The sequence below is a fragment of the Podarcis cretensis genome, assembly GCF_951804945.1.
Source record: "Podarcis cretensis genome assembly, chromosome: 2".
NCBI classification, from domain to species: Eukaryota; Metazoa; Chordata; class Lepidosauria; order Squamata; family Lacertidae; genus Podarcis; species Podarcis cretensis.
The window spans coordinates 111997139-112014110 of record NC_137171.1 but is presented as its reverse complement, the minus strand read 5'-3'; the positions used below and the strand labels follow the sequence as shown (position 1 = coordinate 112014110).

Below are 16972 nucleotides of genomic sequence, written 5' to 3'. Positions count from 1 at the left end.
AAAATGGGAACCATTCATGCTGTATTTACAGAGATATTTTAAAGAAATGGACTCACTAGCAGGGTTTGAGTAAACATTTACAGTTTAGAAAACAAATGTAAAGGTTAAAAAACAATAATCTGTAAATTAATTAAATGGAGGTTCTAACTTGAAAGAAGGTATGGTATAAAAATGATAAGAATATAAGAGCATTTAGTTAAAAGATTACAAAAATAAGGAAAAATAAATTAAGCAGAAGCAGCAAATATTTAAAAAACCAGAAGGGGAAGTCATGGGGGGATTTTGATTCTTTTATTATTTTTCTTTTATATGATGAATGTGTAGAATATTAATGTGTAAAATTAATAAAATCTGTTTAAAATAACAAGAAGATGCAGTAGTGATGTGCGTGACTAGGGAGGAAGTGGGTGGAACCCTTAATTGGGAGCACCGTCATTCCTAGGAAATGGATTGTTTGTTCTCTCGCTGTGATCATTAAAGTTTCGAACTGGTAAGAAGACTCCTTTCCCTTTGTTCTTCTCATCTACTGCCAAAGGGGGGAGGAAGCTGATTCCCTGAAGCCTGACACCTGCCTATTGGGTTACAACCTAATAGATCAAAGAGTCTTGTGCCATAGATCAGAGTGTTTGCTCAGGTAGCTCAAGAGTGGGCAGGATGTGACCGACTTCCCGGGAGCTACATGCCAATGGTAGGCAGGTCCATAATAAAAGTGAGTGAGTGGGAAGGTAGAGTCCCGCCACACACTCTCGCACCACTCACAGTCAGATACTCAACATGCACATTCACACATATGGATGTATATACACAACACACATACTGAACACACCTACAATTTCTAGTCCAATATTGCTGGATCTAAGTGTCAGTGGGTCGTCAAACTCTCTTTCCCATCACATCCTTGTCTGATGCATTATCAATATGGATTACACTGGGCAACAATTTTTTACTTTTTGAATGTTGTCTAGATTTCTACAACTGATTTAGGGTATTTTTGCACTGCTGAATCAGGAAATGGCATCTGTTTCTCTCCATCAGGTCAGGTTTTTGTGCCATGTTGATTTGAAAAAAATCAGATCTTGTGACAAAATCAATTACATTTTTGTGGCATTATCAGCTGATTTTTGTCAACACATATCATCCTAAATATGTTTTTAAGAGAAAAAAATGTTTTTCCAACAACATATATTGATTACCTGATAGAAACATCGATTACTGTAAACTGAATGGTGGGCATTGATAAAGGTAAGTACACGTAAATTGCATGTTGCTTCACTATTTTTCAAACTTCAGGGCTTGAACTTCCATTTCTTGGAACTCCTGGGATGCTCAGCGGCAGGGAGGTCTATCTTCAGAGTCCTACAGTAGTCAGCCATCATAACTGCATCCCAGCTACCCTGTCTCCATCTCTTTCATGTCCTGATGGAATCTCTCCCCCTGCTCATCACTCATTGAACCCAGGTTCTCAGGAAACCGGTCCGTATGTGAAAATAGGTAGTGCATCTTGACGCTCATGTTGCAGCCCAGGTTTCTGAAAGCAGTCAGCATGTTGTTGACAAGTTCTGCGTAGTTTCTGGCCTTATTATTGCCAAAAAAGTTCTTCACTACCAGAACAAATGCCTTCCACGCTTCCAGTTCCACTTCGTTCAATGAGTTTCCGAACTCTGGATCTCTGATGAGCTGACGGATCTGAGGACCGTCAAAGATGCCAGCTTTCAACTTCTCCATGGTCAATCCTGGAAAAGCCTGGCACAAGTAAGTGAAGCAGTCACCATCCTTGTCCAGAGCCTTGATGAATTGCTTGATTAAGCCGAGCTTGATGTGCAGCGGTGGGAAGAGTATTCTGTCTCTGTCCACCAGAGGGTCGTTGATGACGTTCCTTTTTTTTGCAAGGCACCAATTCCTCCCGCACAGGCCAGTCCTTCGTGTAATGCTGAGCACGGTCCCTACTATCCCACATGCACAGAAAACATGGGTACTTGGTGAAGCCAGACTGTTGTCCCAACAAAAAGTTCACCATCTTCAGGTCAACACAAATAAACCACTTATGCTGATCATAACCAATTTTCTCCAGCACATATTTCACCCCTTCATAGTTCTCCTTCAGTGTACTCTAGTGAGCCAGGGGTTTTGATCCCCCAACTTTATGCTTTGCCGCACCAATTTATGGAAGATTTTGAGGTTTTATAGCTTCAAACTGATCACTTTTCAACATAATCACCCAGAACTATCGAACCTGAATACTTCTTGTCATTAAAATAATCATTTCCAATCAAAACAATTATTCGACATGGCATTTTACCCCCACCAACTTCTTCTAAAATGCTCCACACAAGCGTACATGTGAATAAAAATGTAAAAAAAAACATGTGGCCATAACTCAAAAACTTGATCTGACTGAGCAAAACCAATGTGATTTTTGGATTCAGCGCATCAGATTCGTCCTAAATCAGCTGAAAAAACACAGACAACAAATTTGTTGTTGACCAGTCTTATCGTAGGAAATTCCAACAGCAGTCTCCACATAAATTTCCCCAAATACCCAAGGCACAATGCAGTGTGCTGCTGAATTAGGGGATTGCAGGAAATCTAAATGCTGGCTCCAACCAACCCATTCTGGTGTTCTCAGTAGCACCACCATTGCTGCTCACCACCAGCTAAACCCATCAGTACCACAGCTTATTGTGGAGGGGGATACTATACCAATGAATTTCTCAACCAAGGAGTTGACCCTGAGAAAAAGACTCCCTTTGTATCTCTATACATAGAATCATAGAATCATAGAATCATAGAGTTGGAAGAGACCACAAGGGCCATCGAGTCCAACCCCCTGCCAAGCAGGAAACATGTGTGGCCTGTCTCCATACCTGAGGGACCTTGTAAACATCTAGCATGGTTGCCATCTGGAAAAAGGTTTCGAAGTCCCCTCCTTGAATAACAGCCAGGAGTTTTCTTTGCCTCCCACACTTGAAATTAGGGGCCATCCAATGTGTGGTAGAGAACAGGTCTATGGTAGCTTCATAGGCTCTCCTGACGCTGAAGCAGTTTTCATAGATGCTGTAGCCAAGGGTGATATTGAGTAAGAGCTCAGGATTTTCATTGATCTCTTTAATAGCGAACAGGATGGCCAGGACATGCTGATAGTTTGTCTCCACTGTCCTGGAATGAAAAGCAAATGGCATATCAACTGGTAAAATGGTATGTTCCAGTCCTGCTCTCCCCCCAGCCCCCCCAAATGCCAGTGACTATGAGTGACGTACTTGGAAGGAAGACCTGCAAACTTTTCTATTCCACTAGTTTAAAAATGTACGAAGCAGACCTGAGCTTTGTCTTGTAGATGTCTCATAGCAAGAAAGAGAAAAAACCTGCCCTGGCTACAATAGGGTGTCTTTCTCCCCCACCCCCATTCAATCTTTATTATTTTTTAAAAATATACATTTATACAACATTTATACAACACTCTCTGTTTTTGTTTGTAACAAAAAAAGAAAATGGTGGCAACTGAAGCAAAGATATTTTGTATACCTCACAATACACATGACACTACAATTTATGAAAAAATAAATGAATGAATAAATAAAATAAAATAAAATAAAGAAGAAAAAGTAGTTGGTGTTCTAAAAAAGACTTCCAAACATTCTCATTGTACATTATCTGTTAAGTACACTTTTACCTCACATTTACTTATTTCTTCTGTTTTTTCACTATATACCTTTAGGTGCCAGGCAAAAATGTTCATTTTCAACCAGGCCAGCCTGACTTGATCTACATCCTATACCCTTTTGACAAATGCTGGCTCTTTTTTTGGGGGGGGTGTTATTGGGTTGTTGGTTTTGTTTTGATTTTATGTATTTGATATTTTATATTGGGTTTGAATTATTTTTATTTATTGATAATGCTCATAAGTGACCTCTGGAAAAATGCTGTGGAATTCTGGTCACAGGGACACAAATCAATCACAATGATTTTGATAATTGCAGGGGATGTATAATCACCTCTTTGCATGCTCTCTCTGAGGCAAATGCACAGGTGCGCGGCAGGAGAAAACATGTTTGCAAAAGTTCACCCAAGTCATGCCATGCTTTCCTATGGGACAATTGGAAGGGCACTGAACTTGAATTTTTATTATTATGGTCACGGACCAGTTCTGGCTAACAATATCAGGAAAATCATAAAACACAACAGGAATACATTGAATTGCAATTGGGTATAACAGAGACAATACAGATATAGCAGTTTATATATATATATATATATATATATATATATATATATATATATATATATATATATATAAAATCTTGATCACTAAAATATAACCAAAAACTGTCATTTAAAACCTTAATCATTTTGGTAGTACGGCTTGTTCCCTATGTTTTATGGCAGTCACACAGAATTTTGCCACCCTTATCATGATCTCTGGATCCTTGTACTCTACCAGGAGTTTTAGACATTGAAGTTCGGAACCAGGCACTGAACTTGGACCATGTTTAGCGGAGCTGTGGGCGACTATCAGCTGACCATAAGTATCATCTTGTATTTTGCCTAAGACGGAAAAATGCCTTTGGATAACCCTGGGAAGCAGTTTCCTTTGCCACCACTGGCTCCTGAAAAAGAAGCTTGTCAGTGTGCACCAAGGTGTCCCATGCCTCCACAATGTAATCAGTTATTGTCCTTAGAGAAAGAGGAGCTGAAAAACCAAGAGAAAATATAACTACAGAGTCTAAATTGTGAGAACAACGTGTGAGACTGCGTTGCATCTTTACTGATTCCATTGTGCAGATGTTATGGGAGAATTCTTAACATACAATTTAGATTTTGGGGTGGAGGATAAATAAATGTGAAGAACTTCACCCCTTTTCTTTTAAACTGAAGGTTGTCAAATCGTTACTATATTTATAAAGCACCAGTGCTATAGATGAGAGTTTATAGCGTAGTATCACTGCCACAAAAATACAGGTCCCTGTAGGCAGAGATCAGCAGCCTGGCTGCTCTTGAATCTAAACCTCTTTTTTGAATGCCCCCAAAACCAGCAGTTCTAGAGAGCCAGTGTGGTGTAGTGGTAAAGAGTGGTGGACTTGTAATCTGGTGAACCGGGTTCGATTCCCCGCTCCTCCACATGCAGCTGCTGGGTGACTTTGGGCTAGTCACACTTCTCTGAAGTCTCTCAACCTCCCTCACGGCACAGGGCGTTTGTTGTGGGGGAGGAAGGGTCTTCTTCTGCTGCTTCATGGTGACATGGCATGTACTCGGAGACATTCCTTGGAAGGAAGATGGCTACTCCATGATAATAATAATAAAAGTTTTGAAAAAATCTGAAAGTCCACATACACACATACATAGTTATGAAATTTAGTTGAGTAATACATTTGATGCAACAATCTTTCAGAATGTATTGGAAAAATAATATAGAAAGGTTTATTGTTTTGTGTACATTCGATTGTAAGATAAGACATGTGAAGGGACTTGACATGAAGTCAAAATTGAAGAAAAGATTTCGTAAGATAAAAGGGGGAAATATTTACTTTATTATCATTTTTTTGGGGGGGGGTGTCTGTACATATGTGTGTTTGGAAGGAAATAAGACGGTAAATAACAAATAACAAACTAAATATTGATGTATGTAATTTTTATTTCTAAAATATATTTAGTGGTTGTATGGTTGTAATTTTTTTGTAACATAAAATCATTCAATAAAATTATTTTTTTTAAAAAGACACAACATTAATCTTTCCTTCTCATCATTAAGTGTGACTTTGTATTCAAATCAGGCCTGAGGACAATGATGTAGCATTTGGGAAGGAAGATGCAGCCCAGGAGCCCAGCACTGGAAGCCAAGATGGAGAAGATCTGCACAGCCACCACGTATTTCCCCTTGGTGCTCAAGTAAGTTGGCACAAAGGAGACCCAAACGCTGCAAAACACCAACATGCTGAAGGTGATAAACTTGGCTTCGTTGAAACCCCCAGGGAGCTTCCTGGCGAGGAAAGCCACAGTAAAAGAGATGGCAGCCAGAAGGCCCATGTAGCCAAGGGCAGAATAAAACATAGTGATTGACCCTTCATTGCACTGCAGAATTGTCTGTCTGACCTGGGAATCCATGTCCAGTTCTGGGAAGGGGGGATACATTCCGATCCAGGCAACGCAGATTCCAAACTGAAAGGCAGAACCAAAGAGGACAATACCATTTGCCAAACTCTTTCCCACCCACTTGCTAATGCTGTTTCCTGGTTTTGTGGCCATGAATGCCAACAACACGGTAGTTGTTTTTGCCAGCACAGAAGAGACGGAGACCGAGAAGATGATGCTGAAGATGGTTTGGCGGAGAAGGCAGGTGACCTTTTGAGGCTGGCCGATGAAAAGAAAGGAGGACAAAAAGGAAAGCAGGAGAGAAACGAGGAGGATGTATGTAAGGTTTCGATTGTTGGCTTTAACAAGTGGAGTGTCTTGGTATTTAATGAAGATTCCCAAAACAGAACCTGTGATTAGGCACAAGAGTAGGGCAAAGAAAACCAAGGTAATCCCCAGGGGTTCTTCATAGGAGAGGAAGACTATAGTCTTGGGGATACATTGATCCCTCTCATTGTTTGAGTATTGATCTTCTGGACACTGATGACATTGATCTGCATCTGAAAGAAAACATTATTTTTGTACATCAAACCCCATAAATTTCTGTATCATCAATATATTCCCTACCTAAATGGAGCATCTTTTTTTCTTTTTAGTAATTTTATTCAATATTCTGAATTGTACTGCAGTTCATAAGCACAGTGAGTTTATGAGGTTTAAGGTTTCTTTACAGCTGGGTTCGGTTTTCTGTGTCTGTCTCATCATTTAATCTTGTGTCTGTGTGTGGGTATGTCTGCATTGTGAGTATATTCTGCACCGTCCAGCAGATACCAAATTTAGCAAACTAATCCCCTCTGCAGGGGCTGCTGTGGATCAAAATTTCATGTCTCTGTTTTTTTTAAAAGAAGAAATTGATGGCCATTTTGGTTTTGCAGTGCAGTCAATTGGCTTTTCAGGAGATTTGTATTTACTGGATCACAATCTGGATTTGAATTCAGTGCAGGTCAGATCAGGTCTGGAATGACTGCAAGTCATTGACTGCAAATCAAAGTGGGGTGAAGTCTATGCACAGCTTTTCTGCCATTGCAATTTTGTGATTAGCAGTGTAGCACCACTGAAACAACTCATGACAAGTCTTGAGATTTCTTTCCAAATGTCTCTTTTTAGATCTAGCATGATTACCGGTACATTCACAGTGAACTTGCTCTTCATCCCTCAGAGCCTGCTGTTCCTTCAAAGCTGTTTTACCTGTGTGACTAGAAATGGCTCCTTCTAGGCATGGGGCGCATTTATAGCAGCAAATTTGCTGTCCTTCTGGCACCACTTTGCTGGATCCAGGCTGGCAGCTTTCTGAACATGTGGAATGGGGCCTTGTCTAAAGGGCATCAAGAAAACAAACAGCATTTTAGGAGCTCTTGCATTCTCTGTAGGTACTATACCATTCTGCTCTGATGGGTTTGTGTCTTAGAAAACTGAATAATAATAATAATAATAATAATAATAATAATAATAATAATAAATTTATTTATACCCCGCCCTCCCCAGCCAGAGCCAGGCTCAGGGTGGCTAACACCAGTAAAATTACAGTAAAATCATAATAGGAAAAAAACCCCAATTTAAAATACAGGTTAAAATGCAATTTAAAATGCAGCCTCATTTTAAAAGTAACCCATAGATCAAAACCATAAGGGGAGGGAAAACATAAGGGTCAGACTGAGTCCAAACTACTGGATCAGGTTCCTCATTCTTGCCTTAAAAAATGATCTATATGATCCAGTGTTTTCTTTCTTTAAAAAAAAAGTTTAGGGGTACCCTCATTTTCCTACTCACATTGAAATACTGCTTCTCAATGAGACCAAACTTAGATTCACAAAATGTTTAGGGGTATGTGTACGCCTAGGTACCACCAGTAATCATACAGCATTATTATATTTAAATAACAAATGTGAGGTTGCAGCTGAGACCAGCTTTTACATTTACTTTTACTGTATTTTTCGCTGTATAAGACACACCAGACCACAAGACACACCTAGTTTTTGGAGGAGGAAAACAAGAAAAAAATAATTCTGAATCTCAGATGTCAGAACAACAAGAGGGATCGCTGCGCAGTGAAAGCAGCGATCCCTCTTGCTGTTCTGGCTTCTGGGATGGCTGCGCAGCCTGCATTTGCTCGATAAGATGCACACACATTTCCCCTTACTTTTTAGGAGGGAAGAAGTGAGTCTTATAGAGCAAAAAATATGGTAATTTGAAATGTACATCTTCCAGCTCTCAGCTTGTGCTCCCAGCTACTACAGGACAGCATAAAACACGAATACACTCCCCACCTGGTTGAACCATTTGGGCCACACAGTGGCCTCTTCGTCGATGGTCATCTCTACACCTGAGGACTCCTGGGTCTCCAACTTCCCCACTTTCACTCTTACGGCAGTTTGGTTAGGAAATGTGACCAAATTCACAATATCGTAGTCAGCCACCAGCTCTCTATCCTCATCAAAATGCACCTCGTCTTCCGTAGTACTGTTGAAACGGACGCTTCTCAGAAAAGGGGGGAGCTAGTGAGAAAGAGAAAGAGTGTCAACATCTGTAAATGAATTAGATTCATCTCTTCTTTTTGAAGGAGTGATGTATAAATATGGCTTAAACTTTGAAATTTTACTGTTTTTAAGGTAAGATAAGGTTAAAGAAATTAACGGTAAATTGAATAACAGAATATAGTAAAAGCTGGAAAGGATATGCTGAGTTAACAACAACAACAAAAGGACAGATTCTTAAGATAAATTATTTAAATAAAAATTGAGAAACATGGGAAGAATTTGCTGAAATAATGAATTAAGTTAGAATACAAAAAGGGAGGTGTGAGGAGGTCCAAGAAACAAGTAAACGAAAGGATGTAATTTGGATTTGTATTTTTCTTTTGTATTTTTCTTTTTTTATTCTTTTTTCTCTTTTGTTGTTGTATTTGCCTGTTTTTTTCTTTTTTCTTGTTTCATCCTTTTTTATATACCTATGTATTTTTGAAATTTTGAATAAATATCATTTTAAAAAAATAAATAGATTCATCTCTTCTTCCATCCCAATCTTCATTTTAAAAAAATTATTTGAAAGAAACAGAGGTAGTCCTTGAATGTGGCAACAAGTGTGGAAACAAGTGAAAACAAGTTTGGATCTATGATTTTTTTTGGGGGGGGGATTCATGAAAACAATTGTTTTGCTCAGTTCCACAGCTACACACACTTCACTAGAAAAGTGATTTGTAGAAGAAAATTTTTAATTAAACATTAAATAGAACAATGTTCTTATGCTATGAACACCTTTTCGGTGTGAAAATGGTGGAGAACCTGTTATTTTTCTCCTGACTGTTCTCAGAAAAGTTATAATGTAACTGTGGGTTCAGTGGGTTCAGTCTTCCAAGAGGGATTAGATTTACAGTTTCTTTTTTAAAAAAACCTATAAAGATTTCAGTTATGGCAGTTAACAGTAGACTCTTGCTTTTATATGGGACAAGAGAATTGAAATGGGTCAAATCGTGATAGGTCCTTTAGTGGTCATTCAAAATCATTAGTCCTTTGCTACAGTCCAATGAGAATACAGATTTGTGGTTCGAGGACCCGACCACCGCGACGTGAAAAGAAGACACAGGGACACGTGATATAAGGTTAATGGGCTAGAAAAGGCCACAACTTTATTGATTACAGCAATGAAAAGGTATTGGCTTAGGCATTGGATCGTGAAACAAGTGGGTTTATTCACCAGGGGTTCATCACCTGTTGATGCTAATCCAACTATAGGCTCACCCCTGCTGTCACCGAGGGTCGTGCCATGGCCTCCCGCCAAGCAGGCATCGGACAGAATACACGACCGCCAGATTCCTTTAACGGAAAGCCTAATGCCAAATGGAAAAACTCCTACCAGGCCCCCCGTGCAACCGGGGCGACCAACCTAAGGTCCATAGCAAGGCCAATGACCTAAGCCCTAACTCAATGGGAGTGGAGGGTGGGTGACTCGCACAGGACGACGAAGAGAAATGAGGCCGGGGAGAGGCTGACGCAGCAGCATCAAGGCTGCTGGACACGCCCCCCCACGGCACCTGGTTGGATGGCCACCGGGGGGGCGTGAGCGCCTGCCAGGTGAGCTGGAGGCAGGGGGCTATGCCCCCTGCTAGGGGCGGTGTTCAGGCTCCCGCCCACAACCACTCCCCTCTCTTTCAGGGAGGAGAGTCTTTCCAGGCAGAACCTGAAGACTGGTCAGAGAGGGCTTTAGTAAATAGATTAGCAATTTAGTTGAATCTAGCCTAAATGGTTAGCAATGGGAGGCACACTTTATTTAAGCTGTGTAATTATAAATAATTGGTGGGGTTTGTAACCCCAAGTTTACACAGGGCGGGTTCTTGACAAGGGGTGACTCTGTTGAATTAGCAGGAGTGAGCAGATGAATCAATCAATCAATCAGTCAATCAATCAATCACAACCAATGAAGAATTGCGACAGAATGACACATGGAGGGGCAGAGGCCAAAAGCAGAACAGAAAACAGGAAGGGACACAGTGAGGAATCACTTCTATGGGTTGCATTATTCAACTGCCCTTTTTCATCTGGCATACCAACAGCCATTTTATGCCCCAGATCACCAGCTCAGAATTATCGACTTAGGCAGATACTATCATAAATTGGAGCTGGCTTAGAAACACGGGAAACAGCTTTATACTAAGCCTGGCTACTTCTCTATCTAGACACATTTTTAAAAAGCTCTGATTAGCGTTGCCTCTTTAGGAACTCGGGCAGAGGCACTTCTTCACCTGCTTATTTGAATCCTTTGAACTGGGAAGGCTAGGAATTAACCTCAGAAGTCCTGCATGCAGAGCAGACATTCTACTGCTGTGCTACAGACCCTCACTACTGGTATAGGGAAAAATGCAAGTGGCCAGAGTTTAACGGGTCATCCAGACTTGCACTTGTCCTGATTGTCCCACATTTTCTAGGTACAGGTCCAAGCAGTTTTGCACTTGTCCCACTGCTTTCCTCTGGAAAATCCACTCTTTAGTGATGAATTGGAGCAAACAATCCAGAGAAAACCCAGTTGGTGTTTTTTCTGGGGAAAGCAGTGGGGCAAGGGAAAGTCTGAATGAATGTTATGGCTTGGTCTCTCCCACAAACGCGAGACGACTCTGGCTGTTAATTTATTGCTTTATTTATTGCTAAAACAACAAACTAGGACTGAGCTCCTCTACTCATCGTCCTCCCCAGAAGATGGAGTTGCCCGGACTGAGCTCCTCCCCCTCCCCCAGCACGGAAGCCCCCACTTTCTCTTCCAGTATCTTTCACATCTCAGCCACTTTTGAGATCCTACGAGATTTGGGAGAGAATGTTTCCTGCATTCCAACGTCAGCCTTCCACTGCTAACTGTTCTCTCCCTATACCTGCTTCTTCTCCTCCTGTCAGCATCTGAGCTTCGCTGACAATGAGCCCTAAGTGAAAGAAAACACTACATGAACACAGTACCTTACAGTCAACCCCTAATATTGATATATAAAATTTGATTTAAAAATTCACCTACAATGGCTCTCTTTCCCTCTCCCTCTTACCTGCCATGGGCTTATGCTCAGAAAATCCACTCTTCTGTCTTCTGCAGGCATCACGTGGCTAGATACAGATGTGACGAGCGCATGGAAGGCATGTGCCACAACATAGACTGCGTTATAAACATTGTAGCTCTCAGCAGACATTCTTTTCTCAAGCCAATGTATGGGGAAATCGTCAAGCTTTCTCTTCCCCACACATCTTTTCCAGGTTTTTCTTGACCATCTGTGGTTGGAATCAGAGCAATCAAATGCTTCTGACCAAAATTGATCGAGGAAATATTCATCTTGAATCAATAGGTGGTCTTGGAATTTTGACCTCTTGTTTGTTTGGATGGTAAAGGACAATGCACCGTGGAAGGATTTGACATCCCAGAATGCAAAAGACGTGCTTAAGGTGAAACCCCACAGAGCTGTGGAGACCCAAACTTTCCCTACAGAGGTCTGTTTTCCTTCTTCAATCCTGTTCAGTATGACAGGCAACAGACACATGGAGTCAGGATCCCCAAAGTAAATGATCACGTTAGCTTTTCTCTGTGTAAGGTGTGCTTCCAAATAGGAAAGTTTTCTGCGTAAAACATGAACTCCAGCAGCAATTAGTTGTTGAATCCTATCTGTGAAGGCTACACAAATGCCGTTTGCAAAGAATATTGTCTTCATGGTTCTCAAAAACCAATCTCCACCATCATGCTTCGGAGCAATGAGACCGACCCACATCCACCTGAAATGGAGGAGCATTTTCACTATTCCCATGTACTGTTGAGTTTCCTTTGGGCTCATCCAGTAGGAAGAGGGAAACTGGGATTTATCATTCAGAATATTGTTGACAAAGCCATAAGTGAGCTAGTAAGAAAAGGAATCAATGTTTAGTGTGGGAAATAATGCTCAGACATTGCCAGCCTAAAACAGCTTCTGCTTAGCTGTACAGCCTTATACATGTCACACTGAGTTCTCCCAGCTAGGTGGATACCAAATTATTGACATTTCTTTCCAATCATCCTATGCTTGACTACTTTTGCAGAGCTGTTTCTGGAGTACAGCCTTGCACCTGTGCTCTGGACAAACTTTCCCAAACCAAACTTGTTTGGCTCCATTTTTCTTGCTGACACACCGAACAATCAAGTTCTTAAAGATGCAGTGCCAGGTATTATGTGGCACCTGTACAAATAAAGTTCAGTTCTGCCAATCAAAGGGGTCCAGTGGGGATGCATGGGGTGCGGCAATCTTGTAGGAAAACTGGTCCCAGGTTTTTGAGGAAATAAAGTGGAGAAGCAAATAACAATAAGAATTCTCCCATTTCACTTTGTTAGATGCTACTTGGGGAGGGCATGTTGATGTGTCACTTGCAATGCAGCCTGTTTCTGCGTTCAGGGTTCCAGCCAGTCAGACACAATCTTTTCCATGGATGCTAACACACACACACACACACACACACACACACCCCCCACAGGTTTTCTAACCCCACACCCACTCTTGAACAATCAGCTGGCATTCCAAAGCCCCATAGCAGGTTCAGACCTCCTTTAGCAATTTCTGTATTTGTGTGGCCAGGCATCCCCCACCCCCCACCCCCCAAAAATATATCATCTAGCACCATGAAAAAATGAGACATGACCACTTGCATTTGGGTCAAATCAGACCAAAACTTTATTGATTACAGGTGGAAGAGGCATTGTAGACATTGCTGGAAACTAAAATGGCAGCTTCTACTTAAATGCCCTGGAACATTACAAGCTTAGGGGCATTTTAGAGTATAGCAAGAAATGTAAATGGCAGCTCCAATCTACCCTGGGGCTCACAGCAATGCTGCTGCTGCCATCCACTGCTGCCCAGTGCCAGAACTCATGTGGTTCTGCTATAATGAGACATCTCTCTCATGCTGACCCTGAGGAGAAAACCATCCTTCAATATCTGTGCATGCCTGTTATGTCCATACCTGAAGGACCTTGTAAACATCTAGCATGGTTGCCATCTGGAAAAAGGTTTCAAAGCCCCCTCCTTGAATAACAGCCAGGAGCTTTCCTTGCCTCCCACACTTGAAATTAGGGACCATCCAATGTCCGGTAGAGAACAGGTCTATGGTTGCTTCATAAGTATTCCTGACATTGAAGCAGTTTTCATAGATGCTGTAGCCAAGGGTGATATTGGGTAAGAGCTCGGGGTTTTCATTGATCTCATTAATGGCAAAAAGGATAGCCAGGGCATGCTGGTAGTTCCTTTCCAACAGTCTGGAATGAAAAACAATTGGAATGTTTCATATAATCATAACTGTCAGCTCCTGTGGTGTTTCATAATACCAGGAGAGGAAGGAGAAATATTGTTCTATAATTCTCCATGACTTAGTTATATCTCTGATTAAAGTTTCAACCAACAGGCAAGTAATATGCAACCATCTATATATACAAGAAAAAGACAGATCTCTTTATATATATATATTGGTAGTGTGGCTAATTGGAGCTATATCAGTTTCCCCGAAACTTTAAGATACTTCTCCACTTCTTCAAATACTAAAGAAATGCTGTATTTGGAACATTTATAAAAAGAACAGTCCTTTAGAGAGTGCTTCCCTCTGCCTTCCCCGCAAAACATGGCAAGCCAGGAAAGAGTTAATTAACTATTAATAAACTGTTAATAAATTGATACCTACAAGCATCTATCAAGTTCAATCTATATATGATTTCACACTAAGGTGTTTAAAGGGATTTGTAGATAAGATGGAAAATATGGTAATTTCTGCATTGTATGATTAATATCTAGCAATTTATGGGTTGTTTGTGCTCATTTTATACCTGGATTTTTCTCCCAATATTTATCTCTATAAATCAGTAAAGGTAAAGGTAAAGGTAAAGGTACCCCTGCCCGTACGGGCCAGTCTTGACAGACTCTGGGGTTGTGCGCCCATCTCACTTAAGAGGCCAGGGGCCAGCGCTGTCCGCAGACACTTCCGGGTCACGTGGCCAGCGTGACATCGCTGCTCTGGCGAGCCAGAGCCGCACACGGAAACGCCGTTTACCTTCCCGCTGGTAAGCGGTCCCTATTTATCTACTTGCACCCAGAGGTGCTTTCAAACTGCTAGGTTGGCAGGCGCTGGGACCGAGCAGCGGGAGCGCACCCCGCCGCAGGGATTCGAACCGCCGACCTTTCGATCGGCAAGCCCTAGGCGCTGAGGCTTTAACCCACAGCGCCACCTGCGTCTAAATCAGTACAACTGATTAAATCCTACTGAACACAAAGGAACTTACTTCCAAGTAAACAGTCACAGTGAGGTTTACTTCCAAGTGCAGATGGGAGAGAAATTGTATTAAACAGAGGGGGAAATGTGGAGAACCAAATTTATAAATGGGAAAAGGAGAAACCGAAATTGTCAGGTTCACTCAACCCTATTTCCAAGAACACTGTAATCAAGTAACTCTCTGTGACTTCTTTTCAAATGTGTTGCCGTGTAGAGTCCTTCTGATCAGGACTGTAGCCAGCCAGTCATGCCCCTTTCCTAGATATGCCAGTCAATCCCTCCAACAGTTTTACCAACAGCACTCTGCCTGCATTCTGTGTCCACTAAGCTTTCCTTTTTAAAAAAATAAAATAAAATGTGTTTTCCCAAATGTCAGGATTCACCCAAGCCAAATGAAACCTTCCATTATGTCTAAATGGTGTTGTTTTCTCTATATAAGAATCTAAACTCAGAGAATGAGTTCCCTATTAGCACAGACCTCAAAGCAGTTTACAGGGACGGGCAGTTGCATGGAAGATCAGAATTGGCTGAGGACAATTAAAAGCTTAAGAGCAAACAACACTTACGGGAGGAAGTCATAGACAGGGTTAGACCTGAAAGCATGTGTCGGGTACACAGCTGTCCTCACAGGTATAACTCCACTAATAAAGTAGTCTCCTGGTCTGTAATAATTATTTGGAGACATTCGTAGGCTCGAGAGATCTCTGGGTCTGTTCATTGCTAGCCCCAAGTGCAAATGAAGCAATAGCAGTAGCAGCAGAGTCATTTTCGGCAGAAACAAGCAAGCTAGAGGCACCCTCCAATCTGCAAAGAGAAACAGAATCGCCTTGCAAGCCTCATCCTATGCTTGACTTTGGATAGGAAGATGCCAAGTCTGTGTTAAAGGAGTTGTAATGTAATGAAACATCAGACGGTCAGACCATGTCTGTTGGTCTAAATCCCAGCCCTCATCCTTACTAGCCCACTAAATATATTCATGTTGCTCTCTTTCCAATTTTGGAGCAAGAAGTTATCAGTGATTCTTGGTTCCTTGGTGGTGGTGGTGGGTAGTAGTAGTATTGACCTCCAAAGTCACCTATGGAAAAACCCTGTTGAATTTTGATCACAGGAACACAAAATCAATCACAATGATTTTGATTTTGATAATTGCAGGGGACATATAATCACCTTCTCTGAGGGTACACTTTCTCTGAGGGTACTTGCGCAGGTGCACAGCAGAAGAAAACATCTGCAAAAGTTCAGCCTGAGCTATGTCATGCTTTCTAACTAAACAATTGACAGGACAGAAAACTTGGGCTAATGTTTATTGGAGGTGTTAGTAACTTTGACCCTCCAGACTTCTTTCATAAATATGTGAATTCCCTTTTTGATACAATATATGTAGGTCCTCTTTATTTTTCTATGTGGTCCTTCTTCACCCTTGATGTGCCAGATTCTGGAAGGTGCTCAGCTCTCGAGGTCAAAGGAGCCTTTAAAAGAGGGTGTCTGGTTTGCATGAGAATTGAATGCTGTTTGTTTTCTTGATGCCCTTTAGACAAGGCCCCATTCCACAGGTTCAGAAAGCTGCCAGCCTGGATCCAGCAAAGTGGTGCTAGAAGGACAGCAAATTTGCTGCTATAAATGCGTCCCATACCTAGAAGGAGCCATATCTAGTCACACAGGTAAAACAGCTTTGGTTTATTTAAAATATTTTTTATTTGCCGACCAATCAAATCAAATCACATCACATATATTCCGAATTACAAAGCTGAATTTTAAATTTTTGTTGAGGGGACCCATATTTCAAGTTCCGAAGGGGGATTCCGATCATCTTCTTGCTACTGCGTTAATATCCAAATCAGTCCAAATAATGTTCATAATTCTATCCAGTCTTATCTTGCTGTTTCCACATCTCATCTTATTCGTATATATTTTTTATTTTTTTCTTTATGATCTCTTCTGATAATTTCCTTAAGCAGATAAACACCAATTATAATCCTGTGTGAATTTTTACGTTCGTCCAATCCTCATATCAAGATGGTTTCCATATATCATCACTTTCATAAATAACATCGCTCTTTCCATCATTCTCTCAAATCTGTCGCTCTTAAGTCCCT

The 16972-nt window shown here is 41.2% G+C and overlaps 1 protein-coding gene across 1 annotated transcript; it reads right to left on the bottom strand.

Moving 5' to 3' along the window:
- Positions 1–5721: 5721 nt before the first annotated feature.
- LOC307209822 (vomeronasal type-2 receptor 26-like) lies at positions 5722–11022 on the bottom strand (the record flags this gene model as incomplete). The annotated part of the gene is made up of 4 exons (XM_079965185.1): positions 10865–11022; positions 8394–8621; positions 7315–7441; positions 5722–6626 (listed from the first exon to the last, which is right to left on the bottom strand). Exons 1-4 carry the CDS (start codon positions 10934–10936, stop codon positions 5722–5724), a joined length of 1332 nt encoding a protein of 443 aa, XP_079821311.1. The 5' UTR covers positions 10937–11022.
- Between the last annotated feature and the right edge of the window lie 5950 nt (positions 11023–16972).